This window comes from Oryzias latipes, chromosome 3 (genome assembly GCF_002234675.1).
Source record: "Oryzias latipes chromosome 3, ASM223467v1".
Lineage (NCBI taxonomy): Eukaryota > Metazoa > Chordata > Actinopteri > Beloniformes > Adrianichthyidae > Oryzias > Oryzias latipes.
In genome coordinates this window covers 31,125,709-31,144,233 of record NC_019861.2, presented here as the reverse complement: position 1 = coordinate 31,144,233, position 18,525 = coordinate 31,125,709, and the positions used below count along the sequence as shown (strand labels likewise).

The 18,525-nt window shown below is 38.0% G+C and overlaps 1 protein-coding gene across 3 annotated transcripts; it reads right to left on the bottom strand.

The window, feature by feature from the left end:
- Positions 1-943: 943 nt before the first annotated feature.
- On the bottom strand, positions 944-18,497 carry ulk3 (unc-51 like kinase 3). 3 transcript variants are annotated; one of them, XM_004067452.4, is made up of 17 exons: positions 18,393-18,495; positions 17,725-17,934; positions 15,681-15,821; positions 14,935-15,055; positions 14,263-14,358; positions 13,626-13,769; positions 12,037-12,119; positions 11,155-11,310; positions 10,922-11,027; positions 10,769-10,809; positions 10,494-10,596; positions 9,736-9,800; positions 9,211-9,289; positions 7,747-7,787; positions 4,269-4,316; positions 4,107-4,170; positions 944-2,184 (listed from the first exon to the last, which is right to left on the bottom strand). In XM_004067452.4, the coding sequence occupies exons 2-17, from the start codon at positions 17,827-17,829 to the stop codon at positions 2,168-2,170; spliced, it is 1,410 nt and encodes a 469-aa protein (XP_004067500.1). In that variant the 5' UTR covers positions 17,830-17,934; positions 18,393-18,495; the 3' UTR covers positions 944-2,167. The 3 variants fall into 3 exon arrangements, with proteins under 3 accessions (XP_004067500.1, XP_020556144.1, XP_020556148.1); XM_020700485.1 differs by having other exon boundaries at positions 17,725-17,905; positions 18,393-18,493; XM_020700489.2 differs by lacking the exons at positions 944-2,184; positions 4,107-4,170; positions 4,269-4,316 and adding an exon at positions 5,635-7,348 and having other exon boundaries at positions 18,393-18,497.
- Positions 18,498-18,525: the final 28 nt, after the last annotated feature.

Sequence of the window (18,525 nt, the reverse complement as noted above, 5' to 3'; positions counted from 1 at the left end):
ATTTCCCTTCGGGGATTAATAAAGTTCTTCTTGAATCTTGAATCTTCATACAACAGGCCCGCCAGCAACTCAGAGCTGAAATTCCGATTAATGTCTGCTGCTCTGTCCTAACAACTGCATGATCATAATTAAAAGACCACTGGGAACGCTTTAACAATAGATCAAAAGATGATCAGAGTGGGACTTTAAGTATATTTGGGTAAAAGTATTGCAAGTATACTAGAAAACATGTACCTGTCGTTTAGGGGGCACTACTTAAATATTTCTTCAGGGTAAAATTGAAAATTTTAAGCTTACAATATATAGATAGTATATAAAAAGTTAACTTCAAGTGTATTGCCTCACTTTAAGTGTAGACCAAGTATACTAGTAGACTCAAGAATACGTTAAATGCAAACAAAAAACACATAAGAGGATTTCAAAACTACATAAAACAGTTTTTACAACAACAAAAAAAGTGTAAAAAAAACTGATGAGGAGCTGACACACTTTGCAACTTCCTAAACAGACTGACACATCCTTCTTCACAAAGTGTTCACAAAGACTCTAAATTGTTTCTAAATAGATTTCTACATTCTAAAAATAGGGAAAAATACTAATGAACCTTCACATTTCTACATATAGTCAGTTATTTGAAAGTTTATTAATATTTTTCCCTAATTTTAAACAACATCCCACCCTTTCAAAGTAAGATATTATTGAAAAATCCTAAAAACGTAAGTGTTTTCAAACATTCTATATGTAAGAAATATAGAACCTAAAATTAATGAAATTGTCTTCATCGCAGCAGCAAGTGTTTTGACCAATGGACAGGTAAGATACAGTAAACGAAGCATTTCAGTCTATTTTAAATAGTTTTACAACAGATAACCCCAAAGCGTTTGTCATCCTCAATTTATGTTGACGTAAATAATCACACACACAAAGAGAGCACAAACGTAAGTATTTTAAAATGTTGTGAACATTTTTTTATTTACACCAACAAATCATACATTTTCAAATCTTTTGCACTGTTGTCCCTTTTATTTGATAATCAGTTGCACCTAAAGGGGGAAAACAAAGTTCATCCTAATTATCTATAGAAGCTGGAACACAAGACAGACAATGGTGCACGATTTGAATATTGCAATTATCCTTAAATTCATCTCTGTGTGTGTAAGCTCAGGAGAACGTTTCTATAACAGGCGCTGCGTCACTTTCAAGTATTTCCTTAGTTGTTTTAAGATTCCACACAGCGAAGCTCCCAGGTGTGATATTTACATCTTTGATAATCAGACAGTGTCATCGTGCAGCAGTACAGTACGGCAGTCAGCATGCTGAGAGCTTTCCAGTTTCACAAAGGCCGGCTTCTGAAGGCTTTGGACGACAACTTAGAGTATCCCTCAAACGAAGAACTGCTGCCAAACCTAAGAACATTTCAGACCAATGTCAATAAGGCGAAGGCTGCACCTCTCCAGCTTACCCTCACTGAGGCGGCGAGGACTCCATCAGAGAGAGAGAGCATGGCGGGCGGGCCTGCGGCTGACCCACAGCAAAGGCAGTGTTGGGGGGGGGGCTTCACATCTTGGCTCAGGCTAAAATATTTGAGACGCTTAAATATTCTTAACAGCTGTGACTTTCCTTCACATTACAGTACAGGTTTGTTTGCCGCTGTTCACATTTGAAAGTTGGCCTGGGAGTTTCTCTAAAAAGAAAAGCAGTCGTCGCGTTTACCATGACAGTGGGCTATTGTCATCCAAGCTGCCCTGCATTTACATTTCAATGGGATGTCAGGAGGCGGGGATAGAGGGGAAGTAGTCCCACCAACTCAAAGTAAAGAGCGGGGAACTTTCAGATTAACTGGAGAGATAATCCAAAAATCAACAGCAACTTTTAGCGCCTTCTTTGAAACTTTTTTTTCTTTTTCTTCTTCTTTAATGGAAAAAAAACAAACCAAGGTTCCTCACCTGCCAGTTTTATCTACTAGAAAAAATGTCCAGCAACAGCCAAATCAGTAGCCACATTTGGCTGGCAAGTGCAAAATCCCACCCAGACGGTGTACTCAGTTGGTTAGAGCTCGGTGTGGTTTGGACCCGCAGCGGCCTGATGAGGTGAAGACTCTGTGTCCGGCCCGAACGCTGACCGACAGGCTGCAGGCTTTCCAGACTTTTCCTGGAGGCTTCCCAACTCACTGTACACAGCACGCTGACAAAACAGAGACGACCCATGTTAGTTCCTCTGCATTCCCTTCATTACTCAATCCCTTGAGATCGAGCGATTGTCACTCCGGTGTGTATTGAAAGAGTCTGGCGATACCATACATATCACATTACACGTGCATTTGATAATCCCAATGTATCCTAAGACTGTAACAAAAGTCACATTTATTTTAGGAGAATGACTTTTGCAAAACTTGTCTAAATACTAATACACCTTCCACATGTACACAATTTTATAAAATACATTTTATTTAATTATCAGAGCATTGAAGACTCACTCTGATGATAGTATTTTTAACATGTTCTGGTGGCATTTTTCTAATTATGGAAGATAAATATTAGGACAATTAGGCTTAAAATTGCATATCTGAGTATTTCTTTATTCAAATCGATAAAAAAACATTTTAGGTCAGGTAAATTTAAAATGAACCAATAGCCACTAAGAACCAGAAATTATTTGGAAATGTATGTGCGTATATTGTGTATATATGTGTGTATATTGACTCCACAGTTTTTTCTTTTTTCTTTATATATCGCTCTCTGTTCCTGTACTGCTGCCGCAACAAGGAAATTTCCCCATCGTGGGACTAATAAAGGAATATCTTTGAATCTTGAATTATGATATGAATTAAATCGTTGTTAAGATTAATCATTACACTTTTAAAAGTTATGCCCCAGTGTTCTAAAATAGTTTTTATGTTTCTTTTTACAAGTTAAGGGAAATTCAACCCAGCGAATGCCAACAAAAATGAAGTAAATCTTTCACATACTTCATGCTTTACATCATAGACTTAAAGATTTTGCCTGTTCTATGATGCTACCATGTAAAATATTGGTACATATGGTGATGCCACATCTAAAATATGCACATGCAACAGAATGTGTCTGTAAAGCGGATTTAAATCATTTGTATAAAACTAAAGTGCATCCTTAAGAGTGGTTTAAATCTCCAAAAGACAGTATTAAAGATTAAGAAGCTACACTGGTTTTGCTTGCTCATTGCTTATTCAGGGACAAACGTGAAACAACAATAAAATCTCACAGTAGAAGTTAAAATAAGATGTAGTTATTGTTTTTGTTTAATAAATTCAGACCTGGAATGATTAAATTGACCCTCTTTTTGTATGTATTTGTTGCTACTTTTTTCCCCCTCTTTATTCATAGAATAATCTATGACATGTTTGTTTCTTGGCATGAAGTTCTTCCTTCATGTGGAAAAAGTTCTTTTAGAGGCCTTGTGTCTGGGATGCCACACACAGAAGCCCAAAAACAAGCGTTTTATGGGAGCTTCAGTGAGATGGCTCTCAGCATTTTCCAGGGTCACCAGACAGGCTTAGGTGCTGCTGCCATCTAATCTAGCACAGCTGCTGATGGATCAGCGCCAGCTGCTATGGCTGACTTTAGCTTGTGTTTCTTATTAAAACAGCAGCAGCAGGATAAGAAGCTACATTCTTCGTGAAAGCTGAGCAGCCTCTGGAGCTTTTCGTGCTCTAACTCCATCCCTCTTTCTGAATTCATAATTCCCCAGAAATTTCCAGCTGGGAACAGGATATTGTCTGAGCTTTGGTTATCTTACAACGGCTGAGCCCCCACCAAAACACACAAGAAATTCAGTTTTGTGTGTATGCAGTGCGTTTGCATTTTCACAGAGTATTTTTATTAAGAGGACCCAGAGCAGCGCGGAACCGCTCGGAAACTGTATCGCGCCCTGCAGGGTGGCCGGCAGACCCAGAGGATGCTTGGCGTTTTACTAGAGGAAAACATTTAGTGAAAGGACATTTCATTGCAACTCTCGGCATCAGCTCAACCCCCCAACCACCTTCCTCAACCAAACCTTTGTGTTGTTGCTTTTTGGAATAATATAAGACATTAACACTCTTGAAGCCAAAGAAATTGTGCAAAACTCACAGCTTCTGATAGAATCTGCGAAAGATTCCCGATCCAGAGAAACATCCTGCTGAGTCTCCTGCATCTGAAATGCAAGCATAAAAACATCTTAAATTGAATGTTTTCCACCACTTTTTTACTTTTTTTTTCATCCCAGAAATAGGGTGTGGCATCTTGGTTTACCTTAATATGCTTTTTAAGGTACTCTGCTCTCGCCATGAGGGTTTTTATCTGTTGACAAACAGGCAATTTAAATTAATATTGTTGGATGAAAATAACAGTTTGGCTCGACAGTTGGTGTGTTTTCTGTTCAAGTGTTTTAAAAACCAAGACGAATGCTTTGACAGGCGTCCACATCCATTTGTCAAAATCTGTCCGTGTGATAACAGCTCATGTATCCGACACGCGGTAAACACCTTCAATGCTGACCACCAAGTCTCTAAGCACACCGAAATACTGTATGGTCACTAATTGCAACCTCAACCCTCATTGGCTGTATATGAAAACTGGACTGAGTGACCCAATTGTGTTCCAAACAGGAAGTACCAACCAAGAAGCCAAAATCCCACAGACCTGAACCGCTGTTATTCAGTCTCTATATTTGTCAGAATAACCATTCTTGCTCTGCTACCTTTTATTAATATGTTCTTGTTAATTCTAGTTTTTGATTATATTTTTTTCTGTAGTTTGAGTCCTTCAAGCTATAAACTGACCAATCAGATGCCTCAATAAAAGTAGGAGGTCTCACGTCGAAGGTTTGAAACTTTTGACTGACAAATTCTCCTGAGTCCGCTTTCAACTGGAACGGGTGTGCCCACCTAACAGGCTTGGCTCCCATAGAAATGTTGACTCAAACCGACTCAGACCTATCGCCGCTTACTGATGATGGATGGCGGCGACTGTTTTGGAAAAAAAAAAAAAGGCGACTGAATTAACTTTATTTGGTTGGAACCAGAAGTAAGCCATTTTCTATGGGTGACATCACACCCACTCGCCCCAGTTCTCTTGTGCAGTCAATGGTATCACTACAGAGGAAGTTCACAATGAACCAACAACTCTTAATAATGTTCGTTTAGAAGTTAGTGACCGTATTGACCACACGTTCTTTAATATCCAAACCCTTGTTTTTCATACCTACCGGACATAAATCATAAGCTCTTTTCCAGTACGATAGATTTCTTAATGAGCGTGCTAAGCACATGGGAAATATTTATAAATTCACATGGCAGGGAATTCAAATGGTTTAGTTCCGTCTCGTGTTCAGTCTGTGAACGATGAATTATGACTTCAAATGGAGAAAGTGCGGCTCCTGAGAGATGTGAACACACGTTGAGGTCAGCCATGGCTGCATGTGTTGGCTGTTTTGGGCTCTCACATCCACACATGCTTTCAATTTAGCTCCCTATTCTTATGCTGCTTTAGATTATTACAGCCACGTCTGAATTTACTTAAGACAAGCACCCATAAAACTTCAAACAGGGAGGTCTAGGAGGCCCACTACTTAGTACTTGCCTTGCAGCCTTCTTGGAGGTTTGTCAGTGAAACACCGTTGTATGTTATTGATTTATTGTCTAAATAAACATGGCACATGAGGAAAAGACACTGAGACATTAATGACAACCATATGACAATCAATTTACAGCAGCCAAACAGGACAGAAATCTTTTTTGTTACATCAGTACAACAGGACACAACAAAGGGTATTTGTTTGCTGGCTACTTGTTCGATTTCTGATCCCTTCCTCCCTGCATACTCAGTTTTAGTAAGCAGCTACAGGTAAACAGTAGCTTCCTCTTGTATTTAAGAATTATGGAGCATGTTATTCAGCATAATTGATAAAAATAAGAGAGGGATATCCCCCACAAAATAAGGAATCACATGTTTTTCCCATCCTGCAGTTTCAACTTGTGATTTCAGGAAACTTGATTAAATATCGATTTATTTGTCAACCTATAAACTATAATTTTATCATTTTAACTTGGTTTAAAATGGCAGCATGTTTTTTTACGTTGAGCCTGAAAACAGTCGCAGAAACCTGCATAGCGACGTGTGAATGCGAGTTTTGAACACAAAAGCCCAAATCTTGAATATACATGAGTTTTTTTTAGACTTTTCATTTAAAGTGGACAATTAAATGAGCATTGCCGAGGGGCGGTGTGAATGTAGCTTAAGATGCAGGAGACAACCCAAAAAGTAGCAGCACCCGTGCAGGTCAACCTCTGTATGGAAGCATGTGAATAAATCACAACTCTATTTACTGTGTTTTTGAAAAAAACAATGCAAAAACTCAAACGGTTTGCTACATTTCTATTCAAATTAACACAATAAACATGTGGAAACATTCAATATGTATAAAAAATGCTCTAAAAACAAGCTACTGTGTTTTAGTTAAATATTACTAGGAGATCAGCTGAAACAAGATAATTTGACTAGAAAATTTTGAATATTCTGAGTGTCTGTAGTAAAATAATGAATACTGGAAGCAAACATATATTTGTACATGTAAGTTGACATTTACCACAAAAGAGAAACTGGACATGAGTGATGAAATCGATGAGTTATATTGCTAGAGACGCCATGGTAGCCTGTTACCATTGTCCAAGATGCGTAAAGAGTGACACCATTAGGACATGTCAGTAAACAATGAGGCGCGGCTTAGCAGACACAGTAAAATGACCATAAAAGGCTTAATTTTAATCTGATTTAAAATTTTCATCACAAAAATAAGACCCACGTCATGGTATTAATGTTTATATACAAAGTGCAATGATGAATGACATTTCAAACCTTCCTATAAATAAATACCAGTATGTTATTATAAAGTAACACAATGCATACAAACTAAAATGTACACAAACCAGTTTGTGTTTATAAATGGGTTGGGTGTGAATTTGGCATCGCTGCAGACTGCTAGCGCCCGTTGTATATGGGCCGGTCCCCGCTTGGGGCGACCAGGTTGCACCGGGCTGGGTGGCCCCGCGGATGCTAGAGAGGACATAGTGAGCACTGCAGTCCACTGCCCCGGTGCGGCAAGTTCTGGGGGCTTAAAGCACGCGGCTTGGTGGGGCTTATCGAGTCTCTAACAGAAGGCCTCAGGCACCCATGCGACACCGGGCAGACAGGCAGGTTTTCTGTACGCCACATGTCCCTGTCCGCCCGCCGAACGGGGATTCTGTGCTGGGTTCTTCGCTACTGACAATATCCTGGTTAGTTTATTTTCCTCGGCTTAGTAATCTGCTTACCAGCAGGTTGTCTGGTCTGATCTGAGGTCGAACACACATAGAAATACCAAGGTCATCCTTCATAAACAAAAAAAGATAGGTGGACCTGGCAGAAAACGTGGAAATAGTGTAAAGTCTAAAGCTATCATTGACTGAAGATCCGCCTTAACGTTCACAATTCTGAGTAAACTCACTCAGATCTTCCATAAATGTTTTCTAAAAGTTCTCCTTTCTTAGCTGACAGTAATAACTTACCTGTGAAAAGTCACATTCTTGTTTTTCCAGCCCCGTTTGTGCAATTGTAGCACAGCAGTAAACAGGCATCTAGACATATTCAATATGGCGTCCAACTTTGCGTATGCAACAAGCTAGCGTGGCGCCTCTAGCCTATGCATCTCATTGGATGTAATGTTCAGACTGTCCTCTGGTCAGCCACTCACCTCACTGTGCAGCAGCTCTTTTCTCCGGCCCTGCGGCTCCGCTGATGCACCGCAACAGAGAAAGAAAACACAAGAATAATGAACTGGAGCAAGGGAGAGCTCTTCATCACCGTTTCAAATGAGGCCAAGATTGGCTTTTTGCTTGCGTGTTCGCTGGGGCGGGGGGGGCTGAAAAGTGGAAATGGTTGTAATGTAAGCATTGTTTTCACAGTCAGTCTTTCTGGAGGGCAGAGTGACAGAGGGAGGAAAAAGAGGAGGAGGAGGAGGGCTCTGTGGTGGGGAGGCTCACTGGGAAACTTTGCAACAAAAGCTTCAGGCTAAACAAAGAACCAATGTTTTCTCCCAACAATCCCTGTGGTCGTATCTGCCACGCCACACAACAAGACTCCCTGACGGCAGAAACTCCACGGGACCCTCGATCTGTTCTTAATGCGACACACACAAAAAAAAACCTCTTACATACTGTTCACCGATCCCCTCAGCTAGGGCAAGGAGCAAGACAACCAACCCTCATGTCCATTAGAGAGGTAATTGTTTTTATTTCTCTCCTGTGTTTAAAAACAAACACAAAGTTTGGTGTGTGGATTGGAAGCAGATGGCAGGACTTCCATACCACACACAGGGTTGCTGGCACCGGGTCTCATCCCAGCTCAAAGCCACATCTGGATCCTGGAAGCCCACCTCTTCCATTAGACTGATCTTCCACATGAGCTCATGGACCCGGTCTAATGGACGCCAGGCCTCAGAGTGTTCTCTGTTATTCATCTATCCATCTCCTCACCCACCCCTGCTTCGCCAGCTCCTCTTCTTCACTCCTTAAGTACCTTTTTTGTTTATATCCATCTCGCTCTATATCTCATCTCCTCCGTTTCACTTGCTAAAATGATCTCAGATTTCAGAGTCTCTTTGTTTTGACTGCAATCTACTTTTAACTATCAGAGGATCTGCTCTACTCTGTTCATAGTGCACTAAACATAGTTTTTAAGATCCTGTGTAATCCTCTCAGTCTTCCAGTTGTCTAGAAATCTACACAAGCATCCTGCAGACTCATGATACAGAAAGTGTGAACATGATGAAAAAAAAACCCAGAAGATCTGTTATTTATTACACCTTTTCATGGGATGTGGTTCTTTTATTCATAACTTGTGGGGATAGAAATAAACACCAAGTTATTGCATGCAGTTGCTCCCATTTCAAGGCTTTTTTGTTCTAGTCTAAGCTCTTTTCTTTCGTATCTTCTCTTTTCTTTATTCTGAAAAGTAGCTGATTAAAACGGCATAAATATTGTGTTTCGGTGTATTAAATAAAAGCAGTTGCTGTTGCACCCGAGAAAGATGAGAGTTTTAATGGAACATTAAAGACGACTTTGAAAGAAAATATGAAAAAATGCTCAGACGTACTGAAGCTCAGAGGCCTTCTTGGTTACTAAAAAATATTTCTTTCTACAGATTTTGCATATCATACCTGCAAGCGCCAACAAAAGCTCTCCTAAGCATTGCTGGTACATGTCCAGTGCCTCACAATCATCTGATCGACTCTCCTCCTACAAGAGAATGTCAAAAGCCTGTTAGCAGGGCCATCAACTGAACCTAAAAGATACATCAATATAGTCGTTCCTCATCATTTTTCGTGTTTTTACTGCAATTTTATTTGTTCATTTTTTTTTGCAGCGTATTTTGTGCTGTGTCCTGATTGGTTGTAGTGCATTGTCCATCAATCTCCCCTGTGTTGTGTTTCCTGAACAGAATGCGTTCATTTTGCCAAATAGACTTTTCTCTTGGATCATGAGATCTTTGGTTAAATCCAGTCCAGCAAGTTACCGATATGCATTTTTTTGTTGATACCCAAAAGTTTTAGCTGACAAACAAATACCTTGTGGAAATTGGTGATGGTATAACGATGGGTGCACAAAAGTTTCCATTTCAAGTTGATGTTTTTACTAAATGAACAATAATAATGTTCATTCTTCTAGCTGTAAACATGTCTAACCTTAGCGATAGCTGTAGAGGCCATATTCAAGGCAGCGACCAGTCGTGGATGGTCTTGAGACATTTCTGCAGAGGTAAAACAAAAAAAAAACAGGCGTTTAGATATGTAGACAAACAAAATGTTAAGTGCTCTTAGCTCAGATAATCGTTCATTATAAAAACAAACCAAATAAACGATCGGGAGTTAATTTGCAACTAATAAAAAGTGAATTATATAGTAATTAAAAACAAATTTAAAACTACTAAAAGGTGCATCCATCAATCAAGAAATCAAGAATTTATACTTCAAATCTCAAGACCACACTGTTTTTTAAACATCTAAGACTTTACAGTGTTAGAACTTATTTAATGTTTAGTCCTTATATCGTTAAAAGTTAATCAGAAGCACATTTTAGCAGTTCTTCTTCAACGCAGACAACAATAGTTGTGATACTACAAAGCAGAGAAAACGGTTTTGGACTGAAGATCTCTAGAGACTTGCTGATGCTTTCCAGCCCTGCTGATGCATCTGATGGAATTTTATTGTAAGATTTTAGAGGTTAAATCAACACCTTGAGCTCTGACTTGAGTTCTGAGCAGTTTTTGAGAGATAGAAAAAAACGAGGGTTTTGGTTTTTAAATGATTGAAAGCACCAAAGAAGAAACTAATGACAAGAAAGCAATAAAAGAGAAGTCTTACTAAAAGAAAAACACAATAAACTGGCATAAAGAAGCAAACATTGAAGTAGATTAGTGTCAGCAGTCCGTCTCTCTCTTTACCTCGGAGAACATCTCTGGCACTTCGGGCCTCTTCGAAGCTTCGTTTGTTGTCTGAAGCTAGCAGAGCTTTGAGCTCCTCGGCTCTGGAAACGTACTGTTTGACCTGTGGAAAGCCGTTACAATAAGTTATTACAGCAGCAGTACACTTCAAATGCTCTCCATGCAGAGTGTATGCTGTCCATGAAAAAGTTCTGGCCCAGCTGAGTGCCGGTGAAGTAAAAAAAACAAAAAATCAACTGATAAAAAAAGTAATCTAACTGTGAATAAAAGCAGACCTTCTGCCTCAGGGCTTCTTTACGCTGTCGGTCTGTTTCATCTGGAAGCAACGAGACATTTCAGTTTTATATTAAGTCCTTTTTCTTTGGCAGTTTATTATGCTGGAACAAACAAAGCACAGACAGAATACAAGAAAGGATTTCTGCTCTTACAGTGGATAGCGGGGACAAAGTGCTCAAGGGCACTACAGTAAAGAGACAGAGCAGAAGACCTCTCTCCCTCCTGGTCTTTCTGAACCGCCTGCAGCACCAGCTCCTTCTGAAAAAGCACAAATATTCACTGATTATTCACATCGGCACACATGTGCACTGAAACGCTAACACGTGTGCCGTCAGTCCCTCCAAACTGTCTTCAACTTCTTTCTTTTAAACGCTTATCTCCTTACTGCTTTCTCGATACTGTCTGCACTTGGCATGTGCTCCATATCCACAAAAGGGTGGGTGAAGAACTCTGCAAATGTGATCCGGGCATCTGGATTTCTCTCCAAAAGCCGCAACAGCAGATCCCTGCAGTCCTTGGATACCTTGGCCCCGGGAGGTAGCTGATACAAAAAACACAACCTCATTACGCTGAAACCGATCTGCAGGGCACTTCAGCAGGAAAGAGGACGGCACATTGTTGCTGCAGAACCCTCCAGTCTTGCATTACTGCTTTCTGTGAGAAGATGACCTTTAAATGTGCGCTAATGACGTCTGAGTCTTAAAGCCTGAGACAGGAGTTCAACTGTTTTAAAGAGGGCTATTATCTAGAGAACAACTAGACCGACTAGTAACTGTGGCTTTGGTAAGCAGCAAGAAATAAAACATCATTTGTCATGAAATGTCACTTTTTACAAAAAATATTGAAAACTTTGGGATAGAAATTCCATTAATCAGCTTTGATTTGTTACAGAACTACAACTAGTTTAAAACACTTCAAATCGATTTTGAAAATCCTAAATAACAAACAGCTAGATTTGTTTACATCTTTGTTGTTGGATAAATTATGTAAAAAAAAACATCAGTCACTGTTAGCTCTGCTGGGGTGGAACAAAAGGCCACCTAGTGGTTTAATAGAAAACACCAGAAAAGAAAAAAAGGAAATGTGTTTTAGTGGTGGAAAAGGTTCTGATGATATAATGAGAATAAAAAGGTTTTAAGGAACGTATTTAATGTCAGCAAACTGCAGCTGTAATAAACATGCTTTAGCCTTTTCTATTTGCTTACCATTCATGTTTGATATCAAATTAAAAAACTTTTCTGAAACACATTTTTGAAACATGCGTCACCTCAACAGGCTGGTCACTCCTGATCTTCTCTTCCAACTCGGCGAAGGACTTTGATGCAAACGGAGCGCGTCCAAACAGAGCCTCTGTTAGCACACAAAACAGCTGTTCAAAAGGATAACTTCTTCATTTGGATCAATTTATTATCAGCCAAAATCAATTAAATAAACAATTTACTTTAGCAAAAACCATAGGTGGCTGTTCCTATCTTTTTTTTTATTAAACTTTGTCTCCTCACTTTCAAAAGGCATCAGAAGTTTACTTTATTAATCTAAACAGCAGACAGAAACATGTTCTAAACACAATTAACAGAGTTTCAGTGACGTGAATGGAATCGATTGTTTGCTGCCCGTCAGATTTAATTTAACAGAAGTTTAAAAAATTAAGGCGTATAAACAATCCAATAAACTACGCCATAGGAAAATACTTTATACAAGAGCAAAAAAATATTTGCATTCATTTTAAGAAACATTTTAAGATAGTTTTCTAAAAAAAATTACCTTTTTACTGAATGGCACATGCCTTCATAAACTAAGCTTTTTTAAATCACAAAGCTAAATAATTTTATTATTTTAAGGGAAAAAAAAACAAACAATCCAGTCACAGCTTCAGACAAGTACTATTCTGCCTTCAGGTCAAATTCATTCATATCTTGTTATTGTATTGATTTTTAAAATAGCCTGCATATTTTTACCTGATTCAGTTTCCAGTCGTTGCAGAGAATACCGAAATACATATTTGGATCTTTTTTATGTTAAATGTTGGTGCTGTTGGATTAACTGAACAGAATAATAAATGGCGTTTATTCCAATCAAGAGCTCAAAAAGAGCATGTCTAATATTTCTAAAATTAATCTAATATTTATGTTTATTAGAATAGAATAGAACTTTTTTGATTCCACAAAGGGGAAATCCCCTTATTACCATAGTTGATAGATAATAAATAACTCTAAAATACACTTAAAAGGTTAATAACGACAATAATTACTGTTCTCTGTCTACTTCTTTATTTTAACAAGCTTTCATTTGAATGAGTTCCTCTATTTTAACCAATATTATTATATTTTTTTAATTCTAAAAAAAATTCTTTGAAAAAAGTTCCAATGTTCTAATGTTTTGATCCTGGGTGGAGTTTTAGAGAAAATAGAACCATTATTACTGTGGAGTGTAATTCTTTGGCATTTTAACTTAGCTCATTCTGACTAAGAACTCCAGTTTATTGTTAGATGATTGCCCTCCTCACAGCACAGTGAGCTACTTCAACATTACTGTGTTGTTAACTCAAAAACCGGCCTTTTACCTTCTATTTGATTAATGCTACACATGTGTTAGACCCTCCTCAGCCTGCAGGTCCACCTGACTGATTAGTTTCAATGTTAAAAAAGCAGAAATGTCACAGAGTTGTTACTCCCCATTAAAGGGGAGTCACACTTCACGGCGCAAGACAATTTCCAGCAGGCTGAACACAGAAACCCACTTCATTCCATCACATGCCGAGTATTTACAAATGGCCAGAATTTGAAGCGGAGCGTAAAATCACGCTGAAATAATCCCCCGAGCCCAAGACAAAAAGACCAGAATGCCACTCCTCACCGTAAAGAATGACTCCCACGGACCAGAGATCCACTCGGGAGTCGTACTGCCGGCGACACACCATCTCGGGAGCCATGTACAGAGGAGAGCCTCTGAGGACGCTCTTCTCATCCCACGGTGACATGTACTGGGCAAAACCAAAATCTGAGGGCAAAGCAAAATGTAAAAACAACACCTTCCCTCACTCCCAGAGATGGCGGTTAAATCCTAGGAAAGCTCCTGGATAACAAAGCCCAAGTAACTGACATGTTTAGAAGACGATGTGCAGATTGAAGCTGCACAGTCAGATAGACTTGAACACCTTCAGATTAGATGTTAGCACAAGCTGAACATTGATTTTTGAGATCTATTTGTTGTCAAATGTACAATGTATTTGAACATACAACACAGATGAAATTACTGTCCTCTCAGACTCTGGTGCAAACACGTAGACAAATAACAATAAAAAAGGAAATGCAAAAATAAAATTGGGTACATAAAACAATGGCTTTCAAAAAACCTGTGCAAACACTGCAGTCAGTGAAACAGCAAAGAAACAAAGAATAAAGAGATAAAAGCTTCCGATATATGGTTTCTCTTTGTGTTATTTGTTTGTTTTGTTTTTTGGGGGCTCTTGAGAGAATTGGGGTGAGTTTACCTGCTAGTTTAAGGACACAGCCGCTCAATAGAATATTTTGAGGCTTCAAATCCAAATGCGAGATGTTTCTCTCATGAAGAAACTGGAGGGCACAGGCTGTGAACACACACACAAAGACTTAACAAAGACAACAAAAACAGCTAAGATTTGCTCATATTTTCATTAAAAAACCTTCAATATTGCCGCATCTTCAGCTATGTACCGATTTGTATTAACTGCATGCAATCAAACATACCGTATCAAACACTTGGAAGTACCAACAAGGATTAGTCAAACATCACCCTTTTGGTGCTTTTAGCAAAATATTTTATAAAAGCCATTTGACTGGATCGCTCAAATAAAAATGAAAAACATGCTATATATATCCCATGCATATATCCCATTAAATCCCATGAAAAAGCACAAACGTGTGAGGTAATTTTATATAAAACAGCTTTTTTAACAAAGAATTCAAGAGATTGTTTTCATCTGTGAAAATGTGGTTAACTCCCTAGTAGGAACTGTGGTGGTGATGTCAGAAAAATGTTTTTTACTTTAGTGAATAGAAACATATCAATGTTGGAAGAAAAAAATGGACATGCAATGCAGGAATGCTTCAATGTTGTTTTTTTTCAAGCAGTAGTAAAACCACAAATGTTTCATGGGTCCGTCACACCAGGATGAATGACTCACCAATCTGCTGCAGAAACCGCCTGGCCACAATCTCAGGTAAAATCCTGCGGCTGCGAATAAAGCGGGAGAGATCCCCTCCAGAGCACCATTCCAGGATCAGGTAAATGTTGTCAGCGTCCCACTGAAAAAACACGCTCAGTGCTTCAGTAACAAGACCAGAGCTTTTCTGGTTTTCAACAGCTTGTTTGAAGATACTCATACCGATACTTATCCCAATACTCATACCGTTTGAGACAAATGAGACGATTTTTTTTGTGATGATGGCTAAAGGATCAAGTGCTCCATTAGAAGTTGCATTCAGTACATTAATTATAGTACGGTACTTGAGTATAACCTGAATTTTTTTCAAGATGCTGACAAGTCTCTGAGAGGCATAGTCTGACCTTCCATGAATGATTAAACATTTGGACCCTTTTAGGTTCAAAAAAGGCATTAAAGGATTCAAAAGTTAAAGATTTAGACTATTTCCTCACCTGACATAAACATACAGAGTCAAATGTGAAAAAAATCCTCTTAGAATGATATCTATTTACATATGCAGGATGTATTACTTTGTAAAAAGGAAAAAAATCTGTTTAGCTGTTGTTGTTTTTTTATTTGAGGTTAGCAATGCTTTTATCTAGTTTAACAGTTCAAACTGGGGTCATTTAATTGATCTGATTTAAGAGAACATGTATTTACAGAATATTCTTTATTTACATGTGCAAAGTGAAATAATACAAGTAGAAATAAAGGTGCAAAGTTACCTGGAAGTCCTTCAGCTGGACAATATGAGGATGACGCACAGTTTTCAGGATTTCGATTTCTGTCAACAGGTTTTCTGTGGAGGCCTTATTTAGAGTCTTCTTCGCGACCACCTTCACTGCCACCACCTCCCGACTGTTCCCCTGCAACAACGCCATCATGGAGGACATTAAGCCTGTGGCAGGAAGTTAGAGCTGACCTCCATTCTGACACTGTAAGTGATGCTGGATTCTGACACCTGTCTTTAGACGTCACACTCTTTTTGTTTTTTAACAGTAACTTCATGTAATTTGGTTTGTTTTACGTTTTGCTGCCTAAATCTAATAAAGCTGTTTTCTTGTTAAATTAAACATTTAGTATTAGAGTAAATGATTGAACACAAAAAGAATAGTTTGTGATATGGTGAAGCGCTGGATGTTAGACAGAGTTTCAGACAAAGTTCAACATTTTAATCACATTTTCTAAACTTATTTAGATGTTAAATTTAGAAAAGCACACTTTGTTTTCTCAAGAAAATACTCATTACAATCTTCTGTCTGAGAGCCTTTTTTGAATATTGGTTATGTTTAACACTGTTAATGACATGTTACTATTAGTAAGGTTTAATTGTATTCTTGTTGTACATATTATCGTCTAATTTAATATAATTTATGCAAAGTACATTGTAAATAATTACAGGCATAACAGATATAAATAGTGACGTATATGAGCTTTACACTCCCAAAATATGTAAATTATAATGTTATATTTTGAATTAAGAAAAAAAGGTTAAATATTTTAGTGATTAAGCAAAGGCTGTTTTTTTATAAATGTGTGTTAATTATTCTAATTATGGTGCTTGTTCAATGTCATCGTTGGATATTTCATTTTACCACAGTTTTATCCTGGAAACTTACTTTTTTTTTATTTTGATCATCATAAACACTTTAAATTTGAATGTACAATATATAAAATCCTTCATGGACTTGCACCTGCTCCATTAAAGGAATATATGCCACAGCACATGTATGTATATGTTTATGTATACATGTATTTGTATATCTGCTTATTTGAGTATTTATCCTGTGTAAACTTGTCAACACTTTCCCACCTCCATGCGGATTTTGCACATCCATCTCTCTATCTATCTATCTATCTATCTATCTATCTATCTATCTATCTATCTATCTATCTATCTATCTATCTATCTATCTATCTATCTATCTATCTATCTATCTATCTATCTATCTATCTATCTATCTATCTATCTATCTATCTCAAGTTGAAATCCTGTCTGTAGCCAGGGGTAAATGTGTGGTGCCCTACAGATGTACCAAATTTGGACCATCTTTTCTCTCTGTTAAGCGCTGTAACATATGGAACAGTTTACCCCTGGATCCTAAGAGAGTGTCCAACGTTTAATACATTTAAAAAGCAATGTAAAATTTGGCTAATACTGTTTTGCATCAGTGTTGGATGTATGTCACAATTTGACTGTTTAAATTGTTAATTTATCAACTGACATGTCATTTTTGATGAACTCTGTAGAGACCACTATTTTAGCTTCAACTCTCACTGGATTTTGAATTATTAGTCATTTTTATAGTCGGTTTTATGTATTTTTGGTGTTTGTTGTTGGCAAACCTACAACTTTCCCAGGGACTACAGCTGAAAATCAGCTTTGGAGCCAGCACTGGCACATTTACAGAAATGTTCATTAATGTTCACAGTCTCTGTTCAAATAATATTTAAATGAATACAAAGTTTATCAATTAGGTTAAGCAGAAGAAGATGTTATAAGAGAACCAGACTGAGGCAGACTACACAACACTTTTGTGCTTTAATAAATTACTTTAAGAAAACCTAGTAAGTTAATTACATCTACTGCTTTTAAGCTTTTCACATACATTGTTACCCAGCACAATGGGCAGTAAAAATTTCATTTTCACTATTATATATACACAACAGAGTAAAGTCAGTACATGAGTTTCAGGACTGTTTCCTAAGAACAAACAGTAGCAAATTTGATTTTTTTTCTGAATTTTCTCTTGCATCTCATTTACTTACTTTCCTATAAGCTTTGTAGACCGTAGCATATGTGCCACTGCCCAGCCTCTCTGTCAGGATGAAGTCCGCCAGCTTTGGGGGGGCAAAACTTGATGTTGAAGCCATGCTGACACAGCAGCATTTGAACGACCAAACCAGACAGATGTGCTGCTTTGAACGGTGAGGGGCTCAGAGCTGCGACCTTTCATGGGTCAGAGGTGGGGAGGTTCCCTAGTAGTCACACGTAAAATTTCACGCTAGTATATTCCCCAACAAAAAAAATCATTAAAAGAAAAAAAAGTAGCTATTTTTTTAAAATTATTAACTACTCAGTAATTAATAACTTACAGAGGCTACAGAGTTAATCTTCTCACACATAATCATAATCTAAGCAAGAATAGCTACTATCCAACCAGATTACTGAATCCCGAAAACACAAGCACAATTAAAACGAGCTCACGAATAACTTTCTAATATTCACTGACAAGACATAACCGTTTTTACATAAATATGACTCAATCAAACGGTGCTAGCTAACCAAGTTTTAGCTAGCTAAACAGTATTTTCTGTTCTATGAGTCTGCAAGAAAATTCCGCTTTTTTCTATCACCCAAAGCCTAACTCCGAAATAAATGTGCATTCTTCGTGTACCTATAGCAGCACAGTTAAAAATAAAAAACAAACACTTACCCTTTTAGCCAATTAAAGAGCACATGAAACCAATGTTTACATCGCCATTGACAGACAGTTGTGAGAGGATGACGTCAGCATTGACAGCATTAAAGTTTGCTACTGCCCCCTAGCGACAGTTTGTAGTACTGCG

What these genes read in the sequence shown, in the direction of transcription:
- ulk3 (XM_004067452.4), bottom strand. Translation starts at nt 17,829, where the DNA reads ATGGCTTCAACATCAAGTTTTGCCCCCCCAAAGCTGGCGGACTTCATC. An exon ending in CTGTGTCCTTAAACTAGCAG is followed by an intron (nt 13,770 to 14,262) that starts GTAAACTCACCC and finishes CTTTGCCCTCAG; the next exon opens with ATTTTGGTTTTGCCCAGTAC. An exon ending in GCTTTTGTTGGCGCTTGCAG is followed by an intron (nt 7,788 to 9,210) that starts GTATGATATGCA and finishes GCGGTGCATCAG; the next exon opens with CGGAGCCGCAGGGCCGGAGA.